We start from the raw sequence: 23,450 nt of genomic DNA, 5'->3' as shown, positions 1-23,450 counted from the left end.
CCGGGCCCACCGACCGCTCTCCCTGCTCCGGGCCCACCGACCGCTCTCCCTGCTCCGGGCCCACCGACCGCTCTCCCTGCTCCGGGCCCACTAACCGCTCTCCCTGCTCCGGGCCCACTGACCGCTCTCCCTGCTCCGGGCCCATTATCCGCTCTCCCTGCTCCGGGCCCACCGACCGCTCTCCCTGCTCCGGGCCCACCGACCGCTCTCCCTGCTCCGGGCCCACTATCCGCTCTCCCTGCTCCGGGCCCACTATCCGCTCTCCTTGCTCGGGCCCCACTGACCGCTCTCCCTGCTCCGGGCCCACCGACCGCTCTCCCTGCTCCGGGCCCACCGACCGCTCTCCCTGCTCCGGGCCCACTATCCGCTCTCCCTGCTCCGGGCCCACTGACCGCTCTCCCTGCTCCGGGCCCATTATCCGCTCTCCCTGCTCCGGGCCCACTATCCGCTCTCCTTGCTCGGGCCCCACTGACCGCTCTCCCTGCTCGGGGCCCACTGACCGCTCTCCCTGCTCCGGGCCCACTATCCGCTCTCCCTGCTCCGGGCCCACTATCAGCTCTCCCTGCTCCGGGCCCACTATCCGCTCTCCCTGCTCCGGGCCCACTATCCGCTCTCCCTGCTCCGGGCCCACTGACCGCTCTCCCTGCTCCGGGCCCACTGACCGCTCTCCCTGCTCCGGGCCCACTGACCGCTCTCCTTGCTCCGGGCCCACTGACCGCTCTCCTTGCTCCGGGCCCACTGACCGCTCTCCTTGCTCCGGGTCCACTGACCGCTCTCCTTGCTCCGGGCCCACCGACCGCTCTCCCTGCTCCGGGCCCACCGACCGCTCTCCCTGCTCCGGGCCCACCGACCGCTCTCCTTGCTCCGGGCCCACTATCCGCTCTCCTTGCTCCGGCCCCACTGACCCCTCTCCTTGCTCCGGGCCCACTGACCGCTCTCCTTGCTCCGGGCCCACCGACCGCTCTCCTTGCTCCGGGCCCACCGACCGCTCTCCCTGCTCCGGGCCCACTATCCGCTCTCCCTGCTCCGGGCCCACTATCCGCTCTCCCTGCTCCGGGCCCACTGACCGCTCTCCCTGCTCCGGGCCCACTGACCGCTCTCCCTGCTCCGGGCCCACTGACCGCTCTCCCTGCTCCGGGCCCACTGACCGCTCTCCTTGCTCCGGGCCCACTGACCGCTCTCCTTGCTCCGGGCCCACTGACCGCTCTCCTTGCTCCGGGCCCACTGACCGCTCTCCTTGCTCCGGGCCCACCGACCGCTCTCCCTGCTCCGGGCCCACCGACCGCTCTCCTTGCTCCGGGCCCACCGACCGCTCTCCTTGCTCCGGGCCCACTATCCGCTCTCCTTGCTCCGGCCCCACTGACCCCTCTCCTTGCTCCGGGCCCACTGACCGCTCTCCTTGCTCCGGGCCCACCGACCGCTCTCCTTGCTCCGGGCCCACCGACCGCTCTCCCTGCTCCGGGCCCACTATCCGCTCTCCCTGCTCCGGGCCCACTATCCGCTCTCCCTGCTCCGGGCCCACTGACCGCTCTCCTTGCTCCGGGCCCACCGACCGCTCTCCTTGCTCCGGGCCCACCGACCGCTCTCCTTGCTCCGGGCCCACTATCCGCTGTCCTTGCTCCGGCCCCACTGACCGCTCTCCTTGCTCCGGGCCCACTGACCGCTCTCCTTGCTCCGGGCCCACTGACCGCTCTCCTTGCTCCGGGCCCACTGACCGCTCTCCTTGCTCCGGGCCCACCGACCGCTCTCCTTGCTCCGGGCCCACCGACCGCTCTCCTTGCTCCGGGCCCACCGACCGCTCTCCTTGCTCCGGGCCCACCGACCGCTCTCCCTGCTCCGGGCCCACTATCCGCTCTCCCTGCTCCGGCCCCACTATCCGCTCTCCCTGCTCCGGGCCCACTGACCGCTCTCCTTGCTCCGGGCCCACTGACCGCTCTCCCTGCTCCGGGCCCACCGACCGCTCTCCCTGCTCCGGGCCCACCGACCGCTCTCCTTGCTCCGGGCCCACTATCCGCTGTCCTTGCTCCGGCCCCACTGACCGCTCTCCTTGCTCCGGGCCCACTGACCGCTCTCCTTGCTCCGGGCCCACTGACCGCTCTCCTTGCTCCGGGCCCACCGACCGCTCTCCTTGCTCCGGGCCCACCGACCGCTCTCCTTGCTCCGGGCCCACCGACCGCTCTCCTTGCTCCGGGCCCACCGACCGCTCTCCCTGCTCCGGGCCCACTATCCGCTCTCCCTGCTCCGGCCCCACTATCCGCTCTCCTTGCTCCGGGCCCCACCGACCGCTCTCCTTGCTCCGGGCCCACCGACCGCTCTCCTTGCTCCGGGCCCACTATCCGCTCTCCCTGCTCCGGGCCCACTGACCGCTCTCCCTGCTCCAGGCCCACTGACCGCTCTCCCTGCTCCGGGCCCACCGACCGCTCTCCCTGCTCCGGGCCCACCGACCTCTCTCCCTGCTCCGGGCCCACCGACCGCTCTCCTTTCTCCGGGCCCACCGACCGCTCTCCTTTCTCCGGGCCCACCGACCGCTCTCCTTTCTCCGGGCCCACCGACCGCTCTCCCTGCTCCGGGCCCACCGACCGCTCTCCCTGCTCCGGGCCCACTGACCGCTCTCTCTGCTGAGAGCCGCTGGCATGAGAGGGCAAAAACAAGAGAGAAAAGAATGAAAAGGAACGATTGGAACAGAGGAGCTCTGGCTGGAGTATTCTACGCTGTAGCCATCTTGGAATGGTTCTGGGGTCAATATAGAGCCAGACACAGGTGAGAACATCTGTTACTTGCAAGTGCGGTCTTTCTGTAGTCAAGAGGTCTCGCATATGATCTGAAAAGAAGCTCCTCCAGCATTGCATTGCTCAGCATTGCCCTGAAATGTCAGTCCAGGTATTGTGCTCCATTCTAGGCTTGAACCTGGAGGTGAGGATGTACCGATCTGAGTCAACGCCCACAACATTATCCTTTGCCATTGATAACTGGTTTCCTGATCATGAACAGGCACTAACGTGCATCACCGTCACTATAAAGCAGGGCTACACTGATATGAATTGAAGTTAATGATGTGCAATCACCATGAAATTGGTTAACTATGATGAGAACGATTGAAACATGCACTGCCTCTCTTTTCAGATCACAAGCCGCAGTAAGGAGTCGCTATGGGAACGTATCAAAGGCTTGTTGGATGCATGGTCAGGATGGGTCGTGATGTTGCTGATTGGACTTCTGGCAGGTATGCTTTCACTGTGGAATAGTCTTGCAAATATATTGTCCGAATGGCCACCTCCATTGACTGCAAGAACCTGAGGCAGGATAGTATTGGAGTGGGGGGAGTAGGGGAAAATCTAGTCACTATCCTCTGACTCTGGTAAAAAGTTGGTGTTTTGTAATCCATCCCTTTTGTACAGTGTCCAGGCTGTTTCTCCGTTCTGTTGACCTCAGAGATGCCAGTGCTTGGAGCAGGGTTTGCTGAATAGCCAAACCTCATCTGGTTTTCGCATCTTTTGTGTCTGTCTGTAACCATCAGGTGATACCTGTAAATATGCCAGGAGTTAAGGATGAAATAGAAATCTTAAAACTCATCACCAAGTTCACCCAGACCTCATTTTTGCTGTTGCCTAAACCAGTTGTGGGGGGGCAGGGGGGTCGGGGGGGGGGTGGGGGGGGTAATTACAATTCAATGGAGATGTAAATATACATGAAAGGACAGTAGGGTTTATTTAATTATCATAATCTGAAGTTTTTAAATTACCCCACTCTTTAAAGACTGACAAAACCAGACTGCTGCTGTTAGTTAATGTGAAAAATACTCCCTGCTGGACTGCTTTGTTCAGCTAATGCAGTTAGAAATAATAAGTGGCATATCTCCTGCCAATTTCAGCTGAGCCGTTGTTGATGTATTTCCCAAAGGAAATTGTCATTTTGAATGCAGGAGAAAATTACTGCGGATGCTGCAATCTGTACAGAAAACAAAAATTGCTGGAAATCACTGCTCCGATGAACGGTCATCTCGGCTCGAAACATGAGCTTGCTATCTCTCCATGGACGCTGCCTGACCCGCTGTGGACTCCAGCATTTTTTTTGTTTTAAATTGTCATTAAGAATGGTCGGCTGCATTTCAAAATAAAACCTAGAACGATTTCTGTGTGAAGTTCCGTGTTCAATGTTTAATTGATAGTTTAAGGGCTATGTTAAAGGATTAGTTGTCTTTGGTAGGGTGACTGAATATGAGTGATTAACCATTTGAGATCTGAAAAACTTCGAATGTGTTTCACAAAAATGACTGTTTCTCTACCATCATGTGGGAGTGTATTTGATTGTTAGACGTTCGTTCTTTTTCATTGCCATATGAGGTTTGCCTAAGGTAGAAACCAGTTGAACGACTATTGAAGTAATGTGAACGTATGAGATAGAATAGAGTGTTGTTTGGGGAATGTATTGGCATTAAATGGGTATGAGAGGATATGAGAACCATTGGAGTGGACGGAAGTGAGCAGTGAGGGCCAAAGGATCTAAAAGCTTGTGAAACAGAAGTTCCTGATCCAAATCCATTCTAACCCACCCTTATAACTTCCTTGTCTCCAGCCTTCTCTCTCTCGCTGTCTCTGTCTCTGTCCCTGTCCCTCTATCTCTGTCTCTGTCTCTTTCTTTCTCTCTCTCTCTCTCTCTCTCTCGCTCGCTCTGTCTGTCTCTTCCTCTCTCTCTCTCTCTCTCTCTCTCAGTCTCTGTCTTCCTCTCTCTGTCTCTCTCTGTCTCTGTCTCTGTCTCTCTATCTCTGTCTCTGTCTCTTTCTCTGTCTCTCTCGCTCTGTCTGTCTCTCCCTCTCCCTCTCTCTCAGTCTCTGTCTTCCTCTCTCTCTGTCTCTCTCTCTCTCTCTCTCTCTCTCTCTATTTAATCCTACCAACAGAGTGAAAAATCACCCACAGCCGTGTACTTTTGAGTAAGGTGGGTCTGGTGAGTTCTCGAAACTTGCCTTGATATTGAAAACCGATCCCATTACCTCTACTTCTCTCTCTTCACAGATCGTGCCAGATCTGCTGACTGTGTCTGGCATTTTTAATTTCAGATTTACAGAATCTGCAGTATTTTGCACAAAAACAGAAGTTGCTGGAAAACTTCAGCAGGTCTGGCAGCAGCTGTGAAGAAAAGAAAATCAGAGTTAACATTTCGGGTCCGGTGACCCTTCCTTAGAGCGCGCCTTCTGTTTTTGTTCCTGATTTACAGTTTTTTTGGTTCTCTGCAGTATTTTGCTCCTATCAGAAAATTTGACTTTTACAGTGGCCAGGAGACTCGTGAAAATTTTCGGAAGTTATAGCACTGTTGACGGCACAGTTATGTTGTATCTGTGCTAACTTCCAAGTGGGGCTGTCACAGTCCTTTCTCTGCATCCGTTTACATTCTCCCTTTTCTTGTGTTTTAACATGTTTGTTTTTTTTCAGATTTAAATTCCCTGTTAGCGAGTCATTTTCTTGAAAGTATTCCATGGTCTTGTGTGAGCAAACGAATTCTCATGGGTTTTCTGGTGTGTGCTGCTTTGATTTCGAAATTGGTAGAAGGCAGTCTTTTCTGTTTTAATTCGTTCATTCCCAATTGTTTTTTAGTATTTGGTGGTTCTTTGACTTATCTTAATTCCTGGTCTTGTGAATTAGTGAAAACTCATTCTCAAGGATACAAGTGTCATTGGCAGGGCCAACATTTATTGCCTGTCCCTAATCGCGCTTGTTAAGCGATTGAGTTCCATGTTTCTGACCTGGCAGCAACGAAAGGCTGGTTATACATTTCCCACACGGGATAGTTTTTGATTTAAAGATGACAGCGTTGCTTCATGCTTCGCTTGCCCTTCCAGATAATTGAGGTTGTGAAGATTTGAGGTGCTCTCCATGAAGCCTTGGCAGTCTCAGAGATTGAAAGTTTAATGTGGTGGATGGGCTCCTACCATCTTTGTGTCAATCCCCTCCAAAAAGATTGGGATATCCTCGACAATAGCTGGCTGCCGCAAAAATGCAAACCTCCCTGTAACAGAAGAGATAAAGGTAGATAATAGCTGTTGTAACTTCAAGCAAATGGAACATGTTTTGCCATTGCTGGTTTTAATGTTGTGTCTTACTGTTATAGGAACTTTGGCTGGAGTGATCGATCTGGCTGTTGACTGGATGACGGACCTGAAGGAGGGAGTCTGTTTGGCCGGGTTCTGGTTCAGTCATGAACAGTGCTGTTGGAAGTCCAACGAGACAACCTTCGAGGACAGGGACAAATGTCCTCAGTGGAAGACATGGTCAGAGCTTTTGGCTGGCCAGTCAGACGTAAGAAGTTGTAGGGCTCCATTTGTCCCTTGGGCTCTGTCATGATAGCACTTGCAGTGCTCGGTTTTGGATGTGGTTAATTCTCGATAATGACATAGTTACAATGCGTCAGCTCCCCCTTGTGAGTCACCAATTCCTCTTTGTGTTCCAAGGGCCTTTGTTCAGTGAGTTTTAGAACATACCGCATCTTCTGCGTAATGGGCCAGAACGATCCTCGAGATGTAACTCACTATCAATGAAATTCACAGCTTCTCTGAATGGGACACACTCGAATTTGACTGCTGTGCAAATTTACTTGTTTATTCCACAGTTTGAATTACTGGTGGGTAATCCCGCCCAGCACTGTGCCACTGCCAATCAATCACTCAGCTCTTTGGACTTCAAGTCTCGTTATCTGCGACCCTATGAAATCAGCTCACTTCCTGTCTCTCAGTATCGTAGCAATGATATTCCAAAGAATCAGTTGTTCAGCCCAGCATCCTATCAGGCCCAAGACAGCCCAGTTAACGACACTGGAGTGGGAGGGGCCAGCAGGTCTGCCATCATACCTGTTCTGATCATCCTCACTTCCATTCTCAACCTTCTTCTCTCTGAGGAAATCATCCAGAGCTTCTCCAATCTATCTGCAGAACTCCTCATCCTCAGAACCATTCGTTTTCACCTTTTCCTATACTGTCCCTAAAATGTGCAACATCCTACCCAGAGTGTGATGGCTAGAAGTGAGCAAAGTGAGACCAAACCAGGATTGTATACAGGTTGTATATAGTATTCGGAAGAACGAGGGGAGATCTTATAGAAACATATAAGATTATGAAGGGAATAGATAAGGCGGAGGCAGGGAGGTTGTTTCCACTAGCAGGTGAAACTAGGAGCAGAGGGCATCGCCTCAAAATAAAGGGAAGCAGATGCAGGACTGAGGTCAGGAGGAACTTCTTCACTTCTTCTTGTGAATCTGTGGAATTCCCTGCGCAGTGAAGTGGTTGAAGCTACCTCGCTGAATGTTTTTAAGGCAAGGATAGATAAATTTTTGAACAGTAAAGGAATTAAGGGTAATGGTGTGCGGGCGGGTAAGTGGAGCTGAGTCTTAAAGATCAGTGGAGGCAGGCTCAAGGGGCCAGATGGCCTACTCCTGCTCCTATCTCTTATGTTCTTATGTTCTTAGGTATACTGCTTCAACATGACTGCCTTCAATTTTGCTATTTATAGAATGTAAGATTCTGTGCGTCCTTTTTAACCATTTTCCCAACCTATCCTGGTACCTTCAGAGATTTCTGCATCGATACCCACCGGCATTTGCACATCATCATGTTTCTCAGAAACATCCTGGAAATATTTCAAATATAATCAATTATTCTGGGGTAACTAATACAGGCAAACGTGGAATCCACTTTGTCCAGTGAGCAGCCCCCAAAATCAGCGCGCAAGTGAATCTGATTTTTGTTTGCAGAGGCAGTGAGAGAGAAATGTTAATCAGGGATGCTGGGAGCACTCTGTGCTCAGAGCAGTGCTATGACTTTCATTTGAGCAAATAGCTCAGTTTAAAGTCTCTACTGAAGGATGGTGCTTCTAATGCATCGCTCATCAAGCACTTTCACAAAATGTCCCAATGCGCTTCCCAGCATTTTAAACAAAATTCACAATAAGCCACTTGGAAATTGTTGGGTTTGGCTATTGGAAACTTAGTCAAAAAGGTAAACTGTAAGCAGAATGTTAGCAGAAATAGAAAAAGATAGGATTTGGATGGGTTTTTCAGAGAGTAGAGTCTAGGCTTCTTCAGTATAAACTAGATTACACACATAAATCTGAGTGTGGGGTGACATAATAAAATGTACATTAGTCTGTAGGGAAGAGAGAATTGATAGCAGGTAGCAACTTGACAAGTTAATTGTATCAGGCTGATCATTTATAGCCACACAGTGAGTTGAAGCATAAGTGTTATTCAAAGGACCTGACACTGCAATTATTTATTGACATATTTGCATCCAGAGATAAATATCAGGGCCCTGACATTTTTGTGAGCAAGTGAGGACTTTCCAATTAGAACATTTTCCAATGTGCTGGATCCACTTCGGTAAAATATGCCTCCACATGTGCAACAGGAGAGAGGTAGCTAATCTTTTAAAAGCATCTTTAAACAGTAAAATTGTGAATTCAGTCGCCCGTTCTGAGATCGCTGAGGCTTTAGAAGTACAGCCAAGCGTTTTGACGTTGGTTTAACACTGCATCGGGCAGATGGAATTGCAGGTAGTGCGGCACTCCCTCGCTGCATACGTTCGCGTCAGCCTGGATTTAACAAGCCAGAGCTGGCAGGATTTGTGTCTGGGTCTGTTTGTGACATTGATTGTCATAACTAGCCAAGAACTCCATTATCATTGTATCATTGTGACTTCCAGGATGGTAGTTGGGTATTTCCACATTATGAATAGCAGTGTTTCTGTATGATACATACCAATCAAAACTTTAGCATGCCATATGCAGTATGTTAGAAACTTTACGTTAACTACAGGCTCCCATATCTATATTGTTTTCCTCAGGGTGCCAGTGCATATATCCTGAACTACCTTATATATGTTCTCTGGGCTTTGCTCTTTGCGTTCCTGGGAGTGTCGCTGGTTAAAACATTTGCACCCTACGCATGTGGCTCTGGAATTCCTGAGGTAGGTCCCTGCCCGAAGAGCTTGAACTGCGTTCTGAGTTTTGTTGCAATGATCACGTACCTCTTGTTGCTTCCTACATCATAAAACCTGTCACATCACCCACTGACTGACAAAATATCCCGCACTGGGTTCACCTCTCTGCGAGACTGTTGCAGATAATGAATGTAATGCTTCATGAAACATCTGATTGCGGGCTAATGTTGTAAGATGGGCTGGCGTCTGTGCTGCTGAAGCACCTAGAACTGGGATGCCTGTGACAGAAGCTGGTTTTGCTCATATTCTCCTTCCTGACCTTTTGAGGTTCACATCCCAAGCTGGTGATGATCAAGTTGTTAACATGTGTTAAACCATTCAACTGATCACATTGTGTAGAGATATCGACAGAGGTGCAGGCAGCTTGAGTAGCTCCTGCTGTATATTTAACCTCCCTCCAGGGGGCAGTCCTCGATCCCTTCTGCCCACTGCATGGCTCCCCTCCTTTCCCGACAAAACAGCTGTGCCAGCCAGTCCTGACTGCTTCTCTGCCTGAGTCGCTAACCCACGCGCAACCTCCAACACCTTTGGTTGGAATCAACTTACTTCTACACTCTGCTAAAGAATTCATCCTGTATCCGCACCCCTTCATTTGAGATCCCTTATTCACTTGAAGAATGGGAGTGAGTCAGGTCGAAAGTGACCAACCTTTATAACAGGGCCTCGTTAATAATTTTTAGCTCTGTTACCTGCATGGAGAATGGGCCGGTGGGGAGAGGGGAAAAACCAGGGGCAGGACGCCTCCAGAACAGGCTGGGTGCTCTTGCGTTAAACATGGGCTGAGTCTCAAGTGTGCCCGAATTATCCTGGTAAACTCAGCCCCTGTGATAAGCGCATACAGCATAGCCATTCACTCTATTGTGCTGGTACTATTAAATCCGCCATGTGCATGCTTTTGGACCCTGTATTCCAGATTATCATAATCCCGATCAAATCACCCAACTGCCCTCTGTAGTGAAATGAAAACAGGCCCCATTTTTAAATCTGTCTCTCTTTATGTGAGACAATTACACCAGGTTGAATTGGTACAGCACCCTTCATGTGGCACAGCACCCCATGCTAAAGTGCAGGGGTGTAATGTATCAAAGATTTCGCACCAAGTTACATAGAAAGGAATTAGGACAGTTGCCGGAAACTCGGTCAAATTGATGAGCATTAAGTCCTTCTCCTGCAAGGGGAGGGAATTTGAGAAGTGAATTGTGAGCTTACGGCTAAAATGGTTGAAGGCAGAGCTGCCTATAGCAGAGTGGTAACAATCAGCAATGTACAGGTGGGAGTCACGCAGAGTGCCCGGGGTAGGGAGAGGATTCTAATGTTCTGCGCACTGACCTGTGAGTGCGATGAAATGTGCCCCCGATACGTCTAAAACCAGCTTTTAATGAAAGTTAATAGTTTAGAAATGAGTAATTATTTAGAAAGAAGTACCTATCGGGGTTAAATTGTACTGTGTTGCAGAGAAAGTTGTTAATGCCTCTAACTCCCTTTTAATTGGCTTAACTCTTTTTTTTCTTCCAGATCAAGACCATCCTGAGTGGCTTCATTATCAGAGGCTACCTGGGTAAATGGACCCTAATGATTAAAACAGTCACGCTGGTTTTAGCTGTGTCTTCGGGACTAAGCCTGGGGAAGGAAGGGCCACTGGTTCATGTGGCATGTTGCTGTGGCAACCTGTTCTGTTGCTTGTTTTCCAAGTACAGCAAGAATGAAGGGAAGAGGAGAGAGGTAAGCGTTGGCTCCCTGGAAAAGGAGGATATGTCTGGTAGGAAGTGAACTGGATCAGATCCTGATCTGGAGGCTTCAGCATTAAATACAAAAGGTGGAGCGCAGCTCCTCAGAGTCAAGGGGGTGCAGGAATGGTTTCTAGATGCTGGAAATGCTGTGACATGGAAGGCAAGCCAAGGGAAGGGCGTTGAGCCCCTCAATGTCCTACCTCAACTCCATTTGCCCCACCGAAAGCAAAATACTGGAAATCAGAAATAAAACAGAAACTCAGCAGGGAATCACACTGGCTTTGCAATTTTAACTCTGCTACTGTCTCCGCAAATGCTAGACTTCACGGCACTTTATGGTTTTATTTCTTTTACCCTATATTAGTCTACGTCTCTGGTTAACCCTTGCCTAACAGGAATTCTATGCATTGAAGATCCTAATTCAGCGTCCAGCGATTCACATCCATCAGCCTTTGGGTAAGAACATGAGAATGAAATGAAGAAAGACAGACATTCGACAAGTGGATATGCAGTAGGACCTGAATTGTTTGTTGATTGTCAGAGAAGCTTGGGAAGACAGTGAGGAATTTCACCCAATTCCACCCTTCAACCATTTTGGCCGAAAGCTGTCCAATTCACTTCCCCTTTAAACCCCTCTCATTTTCTTCAGGCCGAAGGGGGTTGCCATGGGTACCCGCATGGGCCCCAGTTATGCCTGTCTCTTTGTGGGGTACGTGCAACATTCCCTCTTCCAGTCCTATTCAGGCCCCCACCCACAACGATATCATTGGTGCTGCTTCCTTTTCTTGTCTGGAATTGGAAAAATGATGAGTTTTGCTTCCAAAATCCACCCAGCCCTCATCTTCACCTCATCCATCTCTGACTCCTCCCTTTCCTTCCTGTCTTTGCTTCCTTTTCTGAGGATAGATTGGCCACTGGTACCTGTTACAAACACACTGACTCCTGCAGGCTATTCGTCCTCACACTCTATTTCCTGTAAGGACTCCGTTCCATTCTCCCAGTTTTTCTGTCTCGGTTGTATCTTTTCTGAATATGCCAATTTCTTCAGGGCTCCTCGGAAGTGTTCGCCATTTTCCTCAACCGAGAATTACCTGCCACCATGGTCGACAAGGCCCTTATCCATATTTGCCCAATCTCTCTCATTTCTGCCCTTAGCCCTCCTTTACTTCCCACAACAGTGATAGGGTGCTTCTGGTCCTCACTTAGCAGCGCCGCCAGTCTGCCTCCGAAGAATTGTAAGCCTCTATTTCTGTGACCTCCAACAGGATGCCATGACTAGACACAAATTCCCCTCCCCTTTCTTGTTAGCATTCCGCGGGGACTGTTCCTTTCAGGACCCTCCTCGTCCATTCCCACATTTCCACACACTCACAAGGTTCCAGCCCATGCAATCACAGAAGATGGAATACCTGCCTGTTCACCTCCTCCCTCCTGACCATCTAAAGCCCCAGACGTGGTGAAGCAGTGATTTACCGACACTGCATTCAATCTACTCGACCGAATTCACGGCTCACCACGTGGCCTCCTTTACACTGGGGAGATAAAACGCCATCTGTGTAACAGCTTTGCACCACACCTAAGCTCTACTGCAAAATGACTCTGAGTGTCCAGTCACCTGCCCCCCAAACATGCTCCCACGCCAACATTTTTGTCACAGACTCCAGTGAGCCTTAGCACAGGCTTGAAGAACAACATCCCATTTTCCACCTGGGGGCCTTGCAGTGTCTAGGACTCCATATCGAGTTCAATACCTTTTGAACCTGAATCCATCCTTCTCTGTTTATTTTGCCCACTTCAGCCCAGTCTTGTAATGACATGGGTTGCTTGAAGCACTGTCACCTATTCGCACGTACTCCTGGACCAGTTATTGCACTATATGGAACAAAAACAGAAGTTGCTGCAAAAGCTCAGCAGGTCTGGCAGCATCTGCGGAGACAAATCAGAGTTAATGTTTTGGGTCCGGTGACCCTTCCTCAGAACTGTTTTTTATCACAGTATGTGGGTTGCATTTGGCATGGTTATTATATATTTTCTCACTCAGCTCTAAGGAAGGGCCACCGGAGCCAAAACATTAACTCTGATTTCTCTCCGCAGATGCTGCCAGACCTGCTGAGCTTTTCCAGCAACTTCTGTTTTTGTTATCAGTGATAATGGGAACTGCAGATGCTGGAGAATCCAAGATAATAAAATGTGAGGCTGGATGAACACAGCAGGCCCAGCAGCTCTGAAGGGTCTAGGCCTGAAACGTCAGCTTCTGTGCTCCTGAGATGCTGCTGGGCCTGCTGTGTTCATCCAGCCTCACATTTTATTAACTGTTTTTGTTATTTCCATTTTCTAACTCTTAGCTCTTACTATCACTTATTCAGTTTCTCCAGTGTCCTGGCCTGCTATCCATAACTTCCTTGTTCACCTACCCCTTTCGTATCTGACCCTGTCTGGGCTCCATCTCCACCTGTCCATTCACCCCCCCCCCCCCCCCCCCCCCCCCCAGCCACCCCTGACTTTTACTAGCACCTTTTCCCAACTACTGCCAGTTCTGACGTACATTCGCCGGATTCGAAACGCTAACTCTGCTGTTTTTCAGCAATGAGCACGGTTGTCTCAGATCTCCAGCATCTGCAGCTCCTTGTTTTAGCTTGGTGAGAGGGGAGATTCGCTTCACGGTGGGAATACCTGGGCTTCACACAGCTCAAACATTTCTCTTCCCTGCAGGTGCTGTCAGCTGCTGCTGCCGCAGGGGTCTCTGTTGCGTTCGGTGCTCCCATCGGCGGTGTACTGTTCAGTTTGGAAGAGGTAAAACATTCCCATTCGGACTTGCTTTATCCCAAAGTTGTGTCGACCCCACTGGTGTCAAAGTAGGCTTGAAATTAAGAGCAGTAGAATATCAAATGAAATTTTATGTTCTGCCCATTCGCCAAACATATTACTTTCCCAGTTCATTCATCCATTGGATGTGGGTGTTGCAGGCTGGGCCAGCATTTTTTGTCAGTCCCTACTTGCCCTTGAGAAGGTGGTGGCAATCTGCCTTCTGGAACTGATGCAGTCTGTGTGCTGTAGGTTGACCCACCATGCCCTTAGGGAGGAAATTGGAGGATTTTGACTCAGCGACAGTGAAGGAATGCATATATTTTTCCAAGCCAGTGTGTTGAGCGGCTGGGAGGGGACGTTAGACGTGGTGGTGTTCCCATATGTCTGCTGCCCTTGTCCTTCCAGATGGTGGTGGGTTAACTGCCCTGTGAGATGGGAGAGCAGGAAGCTGAGCTCTCACCTCCCAGTACTGGCTTGAAATCCAGTGGGCTGCTCTCTCCGACAGGAGAGCGTTGGTAAGGCTCTTGCTCTGCATCTGAGCAGTTAGTGAGTAAACATCTATTAAGTAGCAACATGATCCACTGCTGAAGGGAATGGGAGTGCAAGAGAGCAGGGGAACTCCACTCAAGCCTCGGTGGAGGGTTTTCAAAACTAGTAGCGATTTCCTGAGTTACTTCGTTCCCTGGACAAAAATAGTCTCCTGCTTGTGATCTTCTTCTTACGTGTGACATAGCTCCAAATAATAATAAACAAACATATGTTAATACACAGCCCTGAGTCTGCCTGTTATCGCGAGATGATCTGTACATGTTAATAATGGAATAGGGCCATAATTCCCTTGATTGATTCGCTTCCGCTAGCAATGAGATATGGAGGCAGTGTAGTTAGGGATCATGTCTGTACACTTGTAGAGAGTGTGGTCTGATTGAACTGATCTAACTCTGCACAGAATGCTTGTATCAGCCCTTGGTTGTGTGAACGGGTCAGTGTCGTTAATTCTTTGTGATCACAAAACATGGATATAGTCCAGTTTGAATTAGATTTTGATTTGTACTATTTCTGGCAGATTTTGGTGAGAGCTTTCATCCATTTTAACGCAGTCCTTATTCATTCCTTTGAACTCTCAGTCTTTGGTCAAGGTATGATTAGCCTCTGATGGTTTCACTACCAACCACCACCCCCCCCCCACCCCCCCCCCCCCACCCCTCTGGGGCATTTGACAGAATTGGATTCTGGTGACTGACCAGCTCGATCTGAATGTTTTCAGGCCTAAACTTTACAGATGTTGGCATCTCATGTTTCACTCACCAATGAGAGTCTGGTCTCCTTGGAACAATCTACTGTTCAATCAACTTAGAAATGTGGCCCTGGCAGTACCCATTGTCTGAGTACCAAGTGACCTTCTGAACTTTCAAGACGGCCAGCAGAAAGCGCACACCCTTGTGGTGTTGTGGTCATGGTGATAAAGGCCGAGGGCTCTCCAAAGGTCACACTTCCATCTCCACTCCCCGTTCATTGGTTTTCCCGTACCCTCCGCCAATCAGATCTGATTGTTTTCCCTTCCGGCCATGGAGATGAGGACCAATATCATCATCCAGGTCTATCATCTCAAAGGCACCGGGCTGAACGACTGCTTCCTTCGGTTGATGAATTGAAATGTCTGTGGAAATGAAAGTGATTGTTCTGCCTGTCAGGGGGCCTGGCCTGAGATGTCAGTAAATGAGGCACATTGTAACACCACTATATCTTACAAGGCAGCAAAATGCCAGCTTTAGTTCTCAAGCTGCTGGGCTTGCTGCTGGTGTAGAGATATTCTAATTGACCCCCCTCCCCCCCCGACTCCCCCAACCTCTGGTCCCCTGGGTTAGGGAAGAAAGAGCACTTACTCTCTATCAGCCAGTATAGAGCACTGTTAAAAGTGCCCAGAGAAGTTCACATTCACAATCTTAGGGCTTTCTGAGGAGGCTAGTGGGAGGCAGCAGGGAAGGAGTATTTTGGTAAAAGCAAGTGCGGCACTGTGGAGGAACAGTGGGATCTGAGGGTCCAAGTCCATTGACCCCTCAAAGTTGCCACCCAAGTTGATAGGGTTGTAAAGGACGAGTAGGGCGTGTTGGCTTTCATTGGCGGGGGAATTGAGTTTAAGAGGTTATGCTGCAGCTGTATAAAACTCTGGTTAGACCACACTTGGAATATTGAGTTCAGTTCTGGCCACCTCATTATAGGAAAGATGTGGAAGCTTTAGACAGGGTGCAGAAGAGATTTATCAGGATGCTGCCTGCACTGAAGGGCAGGTCTTATGAGGAAAGGTTGAGCGAGCGAGGGCTTTATTCATTGGAGTGACAAAGGATGAGAGGTGACTCGATAGAGGTGTACAAGGTGATGAGAGGCATAGATAGAGTGGATAGTCAGAGACTTTTTGCCAGGGCAAAGTGACTATTACGAGGGGCTATAATTTTAAGGTGAGTGGAGGAAGGTATAGGGGAGATGTCAGAGGTAGGTTCTTCGCACAGAGAGTGGTGGGTGTGTGGATTGTGCTGCCGGCCGCGGTAGTGGAGTCAGATACTTTAGGGGCATTTAAGCGACTCTTGGATAGGCACATGGACGGATGTAGGGCATGCAGGGTGGTTTGATCTTAGAGTAGGATAATAGGTCGGCACAGCATCGTGGGCCGAAGGGCCTGTACTGTTCTATGTTGAACCTGAAGTGAGTAAAATGGAAGATGTGTTAGCAGCTTCTGCTGTTTGTTTTCCAGGTCAGTTACTATTTCCCGTTGAAGACGTTGTGGAGATCATTCTTTGCTGCTTTGGTGGCTGCTTTCACGCTGCGATCCATCAACCCTTTCGGCAACAGCCGGCTGGTGCTGTTCTACGTGGAGTACCATACCCCCTGGTACATGGCTGAACTGGTGCCCTTCATTTCCCTCGGGGTATTTGGCGGCCTGTGGGGAACGCTGTTCATCCGGGGGAACATCGCATGGTGTCGGAAGCGCAAGAACACGAGGCTGGGAAGGTACCCGGTGCTGGAGGTGATTATGGTCACCGCCATCACAGCCATCTTTTCCTTCCCGAATCAGTACACCAGGCAGAGTACCAGTGAGCTCATCTCGGAGCTCTTCAATGACTGCGGAGCGCTCGAATTCTCACAGCTCTGTGACTACGTCAATGACCCGAACACAACGTGGCCCGTGGATGACATCCCGGACAGGCCAGCTGGTCCTGGGGTCTACGCAGCCATATGGCAGTTAGCTCTTGCACTGGTCTTCAAAATTGTCATCACCATATTCACTTTTGGCATGAAGGTAAGGGCCGTTCCACCTTGTGCCATCTTGATCAGCCAAGGATAAGTGAACCCCAGTGTGTGTAGCGCTCATAGAATCCTAACGGTGTGGAAGCAGGCTGTTCAGCCCGTTGAGAGTCCACACCGACCCTCCGAACTGCATCCCACCCGGATCCCTGCCCTATCCCTGTAACCCTGCATTAACCATGGCCAACCCCCACCTAGCCTGCACATCCCCAGACACTTTGCGTAATGTAGTGTGGCCTATCTACCTAGCCTGCACATCTTTGGACTGTGGGCGGACCCTGGAGCACCCGGAGGAAACCCACGCACAGATGCGGGGAGAATGTGCGAACTCCACACAGACGGTCGCCCGAGGCTGGAATCGAATCTGGGTCACTGGGAGGCAGCCGCTGATCCACCGTGCCACCCCTTTTGAATTAGATCAGGGGAAAACAGGCCGGCCCTTAGTAAGGGAAGCTCAGCTCTTTGAGTCATCCTGGCTCTTTGACTCGGCTTGTTATCTAGTTACGGCATTCTGGTAGCAGGTGTTATTCAAACAGTAACCAGAACTCCCTCGTGCATTCGGATGCGTTCAAATTCGTCTACTCAGAGAACTCTGAATACAGGTTAAATCCATAAGTAAAACTCTGGTCTCGGTAAAACTTGCTAACATCCCTGAGAATTAATTTTTAATGAATTGGTGTGCTGGTGCTCATTGGGAGAGGGTGTTGATGGTTGGTTAGACAAAGAGTAATGAAAGCCCCCAGGAAATCAGAACTGTGGGGGGGACAGCAGATTGAAGAGCAGCTAATGTGATTATTTGATTCATTGACGGTAAATCCAAATTAAAACAAGCATATGTTGTGCTGGAGTGTCAGTAACATTTGTCCCTCACAAGGCTGTTGGGGGTACTTGCCTTTGCCGGACACAGGGAGGAATTTCTTCCACCCTCTGAGGCGGGGCAGGCTATCTCCGGCCTGACCTGTTTCTGATATTAGCCATTCCATCCCTGTCCATTCCTGAGATGTGCAAGGTGTGCAGCTTGCTTCCTGGACCATTCCCTTCCAATGCTCCCTTGATGCTGTTGCTCCCTCAGACGGCCATGGCATTGGGTCCCTGGTAACAGATATGGTCTGATCCAATCACTTACTTGTAGCTTTTTGTCTCTGTCCAAATAAGGAAGTCAGCCCAAAACCTTCCATTATGACCCGGGGCCTGGGAATCCCTTTAATGCCACTTGGTTCTAAAGGTCATGGGTGACAATGGGCAGGCTTTTGAGGAGGGAACAAGATGGAGTGAAGGGCCATGGTGAGATAGTTCAGATCTGCAATCCCACAGAATTGCTGCAATAAATTCCCAAGTGCAGGAGTTAAATGCCTCCTGAATGTCCCCTGCTCAGTCTGTGTACGTAATGACCTTTTGCAATTCATTTTCCCAGATTTCTGTGCACCTCAGAGCTCTCACCTTTAATATAAGATGCTACTTTTTTAGTCTTCCCGCCAAAATGAATGACTTGACATTTTGCCGACCCCTTTCGGCCCACTCCTCTTGATCTATCATTGACTTTTTTAACATTCGTCCTTTGCACAAATTACTTTTCTGCCAACCTGTGTGTCATCTGCAAATTTGGCAGCTATATCGAATTGCTTAATCTAAGCCCTGCTTAACATACATTATAATTAGTTGACATCCCAGCACTGACCCCTGTGGCACACTACTCATTACATCTTGCCAATCTGAAAAAGGCCAATTCACATGCGCTTTCTGCTTCCTGTTAGCCAGCAAATCTTCTGCCCAAGCCAAGGGGCTAGCCCTATATCATGAGCTTTTCTGCAGTATCCTTTGATGTGGTACCTTATCAAATGCCTTCCGGAAATATAGGCACAGTACATTTGTAGGCTCCCCTTTATCCACAGCACATATTTCCTCCTCTACAAACTCCTGATAGATTGGTCAAATATGATTTCCCTTTCACAAAACCATGCTGACTGGACTTGATTGCCTTGAACTCACCCAAGTGCCCAGCTATAACATTCTAACAATTTCTCTAGAATAGATTAAGGGGGTGGCTCGGTGGCTGAGCGGTTAGCACTGCAGCCTCACAGTGCCAGGGGCCCAGGTTTGATTCCAGCCTCGGGCTACTTCTGAGTGGAGTTTGCACATTCTCCCCGTGTCTGCGTGGATTCCCTCTGGGTGCTCCGGTTTCCCCCCAACAGTCCAAAGGGGTGCAGATTAGGTGGATTGGCCATGTTCAATCGCCCACATGTATCCAGGCATGTACAGGCTAGGTGGATTGGCCATGGGAAATGCAGGGTTACAGTGACAGGATAGGGGTAGGGGTAGGGATGTGGGCCTTGGTGTGGTGGTCTTTTGGAGGGGTGGTTTGGGCTGAATGGCCTGCTTCCACACTGTAGAGATTCTATGATAGCTTCCATGATTCTACGAAGATGTGACGCTAACTGGCCTGAAGTTTTCTGCTCTCCCAATCTTTGATGAAAAGAGTTATATTCAGTGTCTTTTAATCTAAGCAGACCACCCCTGAATCAATGGTATTTTGAAAAATTAAAATCCATATACTGACTATTTCAATTTCAAAACCATTGAGGGGTGGGGAAGCCAACCAGGACTGGGGCATTTAGTGTAAACTTCAGTTTACTCAGTACCTCTCTTCTCGTGCCTGTGATTCTCTGAACTGCTTGTGATATGTTTATATCCTTGCTTAAATAAGGAGACCAGTGCTGCACGCTGTGCGGCACTCCCCCACCAAACTGTTTGTCACTGCCTGCTCTGAACTGAAAGCTACTGCTTTTTCTTGGATATTTTTAAAACTTTGGTTAGCTCAGCTAATTTACCACTCAGCAAAATCTGAGTTTTTCTGTTCCTGATTAAAACTAACATTTACAGTTTCTGCAGTGACCCAGAGCAAAGGGAATCTTGCACATTTGGTTGTGATCTTCAATTTTAGTGTTTAATGTGAAGGTGGACCTCTGCCCTTATTTGCGGAAGATCATTGAAACAGTTGGGTTTCCCTGTGATCTGTCGTGATGGGAAGCCTCCGGGCTGTGCCTCCTCAAAATTATCGCTTGTGTTAAAATCCTACAGCCCAGGAAGAGGCTTTTCAGCCTATTGTGCAGCTAAACGCATCCCTAGCTTTTTCTCTGTCCCTTGATTATTTCTTTTCTTTTGAGGTACACATCTAATACCCAGCTGAAAACATTACAAGTGAATCTCCTTCAGGCAGCAGGTTCCAGATCTCAACTCACTGAGGAAAGCAAAATTTGACTTCCCCTGTGACTTGGTGGATTATTTTCAATATCTCCCCTTTTTACTGATCCTCCTACAAGTGGAAATTGTTTCACCTTATTTACTGTATTGACACCTCATAATTCTGAGCACCTTGTAAAGTCTCCCCGTAACCTTCTCTGCTCTAAAGTAGAACATAAGAGTCATACAGCGTGGAAACAGACCCTTTGGCCCAACCAGCCCATACCGACTATATTCCCACTTCCCACCTGCCTGCATGTGGCCCGTATCCCTCCAGACATTTTTATTCATGTGCTGATATAAATGTCTTTTAAACATTGTTACTGTACCTACATACACCCCTTCTTCTGGAAATTCATTCCACATGCGAGATACTCTGTATTTAAAAAAAGATTTATTTGAGATTTATACATATGATTTTTGTCTATTTCTTATTTTTTGTATGCTTAACATTAACTCTTTGGGTAAAGAAAGGTAGTTTGTTTTATATCCAAGGTGCTATTGTAAGCTGCTTCTTTTTAGGCTGAATGGCATTGAGTAATATAAGAAATAATCTCGTTTCCTTTGGTTTTGTTGGCTATGTCGTGCCACGACATCCTGCGCAATAATTACATCAACTGCAGCCTCACATAAATTCCCTGACCCCTGCTTATGTTGCTGTTTACTACTGGTTTATATCTGTTTAAAATACTGAGTAAGGAAGCAGTGAACTGTAGGAACAGTTTTGTTACCTTGTGTACTAATGTTATTAAAATTGCATATTATTTTTGGACATGGGAACAATCGATTAATTTTGCCAAGGTTGGAACTGATAGAAAGTTTTCATAAAGACATTTTCAAGCTTTAGGTGCTTGGATATCTCAATATCCACGAGCTCCCTTCTGACTGTATTTGAAGGAAAGTTAATTTGTTAACCTTTACCTTTGTAAGTCGGAGCACCAGCATTATTGCTATGAAGAAGTGACGGATGTTGGCTTCATTTCCATTGCTTCCTGACTTGACATGGGAGTTAAACGCTCCTAATGCATCTGGTGTTAACAACTCCTTACAGAATAGCATGCTAGCAAAGATCAAAGTAAAAATGTCAGCCTCTTACTGGACTGCAGGGCTGCTCTCCTATGAGACAGAGGGACGACTAAGTACCACACCTCAAGTAAGGGGAGACACTGAGAAGGCGAGTCTTTCATAGTAAGCTCAGCTGGTGTGGGTTTTGAACCCACACTGTTGGTGTTGCTCTGCACTGCAAACCTGCCGTCCAGCTATCCAACCCCTTAGCAAGCTTGCAAACACCAAAAGGATGTGTCAGGTCTTTTATCCTCATTGTTTCTGCAGATGCCGTCAGGACTGTTTATTCCGAGCATGGCTGTCGGAGCCATAGCTGGCAGAATGGTTGGTATTGGTGTGGAGCAGATGGCCTATCACCACCATGACTGGTTCATCTTCAGAAGCTGGTGCAGGCCTGGTGCTGACTGTGTCACCCCGGGGCTGTATGCTATGGTTGGCGCTGCTGCCTGCCTTGGTGAGTGATACCTGCTGTGCCATTAACCAGTGACTTTGATTTCAGCAAAGCCAACGAGCTTTAGACTTATATCCATATTGAACATTGCATATTTTGGAATCTTTTGATAGCATTGTGAATGTTGACCTATTTTGTTGGGTAGCACCTTTGAGTTGAAAGGAAAAGCTTGACAACTATAGTGAGGTCTTCGTTCAGCTGGGTAAATACTGGAGATTTCCTAATGGAACGTCTCTCGGTCAAGTCAGAAGGTGGAGAGTTCAAGTCCCTACTCTAGATACTTGAGCACAAATAATCCAGGCTAACATCTCAGCACAGCTCCGAGGAAACAGTACATTATCTGAAGTGTTCTCTTTCAGTTGGGCTATTAAACGAGACCTTGTGCACTCTCAGGTGAACTTAAAAGATCCTATCAACTAATTTGAAGAATAGAAATGGAGGTCTCCCAATACCTTGGCCAACATTCTATGTGTATATACATCAGTTCCTTAAGGTATCACCAGGCCCTCAACTGTGGTTAAAGTGTTTAAGAAGGCATATTGAGCACTTGCCTTTATTAGCTGAGCTAGGGAGGTTCTGATGAAACTGTATAAAACATTGGTTAGACCACAGCTAGAGTACTGTGTGTAGTTCTGGACACCACAATGTGGGAGGGATGTATTGGCACTGAATGCAAAGGAGATTTATGAAGATGTAGCCAGGGCTGGAGAGTTTCAGTTAGCAGCGCTATTGGACAAACTGAGATTGTCTTCCTTTGAGCAGAGGAGACTGAGAGGGGACATGAAAGTGGAGCTTTGCAGTGCCTCATCAAAAAGATAGCACTCTGACAGAACAGCAATCCCTGTTTTGTCGTGTATTGAATTTTGGTTAGGTCACATTTGGATATTGTGTGCAGTTCTAGTCGCCACACGATAGGGAAAATGTGAAGGCTTTGGTGAGGGTGCAAAAGAGAGTGTATTAGTTATAAGGAGAGGTTGGACAAACCTCAGAGTCTTCTTCCCAGAGTGGGAATATCAAGTATGAGGGGGCATAGGTTAAAGGGGAGAGGGGAAAGGTTTAAAGGTGATATGAGAGACAAATTTTTTACACAGGCTGATAGGTGCCTGCAACACACTGCCAGGGGAGGTGGTAGAAACAGATACTATAGCAATGTTTAAGAAGCATTTAGAAAGAAACATGAACAGGCAGGGAATAGAGGGACAGGGACCAAATGCAGGCGGACCGGATTAGTTAACAATGGCATCATGGTCGACACAGACATAATGGGTCGAAGAGCCTGTTGCTGTGCTGTACTGTTCGATGTTCTACTGTGTCGGAGTGACAGCCTGGATTACTTTTCCAAAACCTGAATTCACAAGCCACCAAAAGTAGAAATTGCTGGAGAAGCTCAGCAGGCCTGGCAGCGTCTGTGGAGAGATATCAGAGTTAACATTCAGGGTCGAGTGGCTCTTCCTCACTACACCCGAAACTTTAACTCTGATTCCTTGCCACAGATGCTGTCAGACCTGCTGAGCTGTTCCAGCAATTTCTGCTAAAGTTGTTCTGATTTACAGCATCTGCAGTACTCTCGGTTTTTATCCTGAACTCGCAAGGTTTTGACACAGAAACAAGAATGTCAGCGCTGAGCCAAGTCTGGCTGCGACAACGGTGTGCAACATCTTACACTGAAAGCAAAATGTAACACTGAGTCACTTACATAAAAAGAGGTTCCGATCAGATAACCAAAAACTTGGATCAGAATGAGAGGTTTTAAGGAGGGTATGAAAGGAGGGAAGCAAGGGAGAGACCCTGAGAATAACAAAGAGTGGAATCCAGACTTCGAGACACAAGAAAATAAAACTACTGCCTCTGCTTATTGGATTCAAATCGA

At 48.7% G+C, this 23,450-nt stretch overlaps 1 protein-coding gene across 1 annotated transcript in view; it reads left to right on the top strand.

Moving 5' to 3' along the window:
- Positions 1-23,450, top strand: part of clcn4 (chloride channel, voltage-sensitive 4) — a 65,557-nt gene that overhangs the window by 33,963 nt on the left and 8,144 nt on the right. The window contains exons 3-9 of the mRNA XM_059650417.1: positions 3,124-3,223; positions 6,106-6,293; positions 8,828-8,950; positions 10,499-10,705; positions 13,426-13,506; positions 16,274-16,819; positions 21,397-21,583. Of these exons, the coding sequence (XP_059506400.1) occupies positions 3,124-3,223; positions 6,106-6,293; positions 8,828-8,950; positions 10,499-10,705; positions 13,426-13,506; positions 16,274-16,819; positions 21,397-21,583 (1,432 nt within the window). The remainder of the gene's footprint in view (positions 1-3,123; positions 3,224-6,105; positions 6,294-8,827; positions 8,951-10,498; positions 10,706-13,425; positions 13,507-16,273; positions 16,820-21,396; positions 21,584-23,450) is intronic.

Source organism: Stegostoma tigrinum, chromosome 12, assembly GCF_030684315.1.
Source record: "Stegostoma tigrinum isolate sSteTig4 chromosome 12, sSteTig4.hap1, whole genome shotgun sequence".
In the NCBI taxonomy this organism is placed as follows: Eukaryota; Metazoa; Chordata; class Chondrichthyes; order Orectolobiformes; family Stegostomatidae; genus Stegostoma; species Stegostoma tigrinum.
Note: the sequence above shows the minus strand (reverse complement) of the source record. Positions and strands in the feature narration are given on the sequence as shown.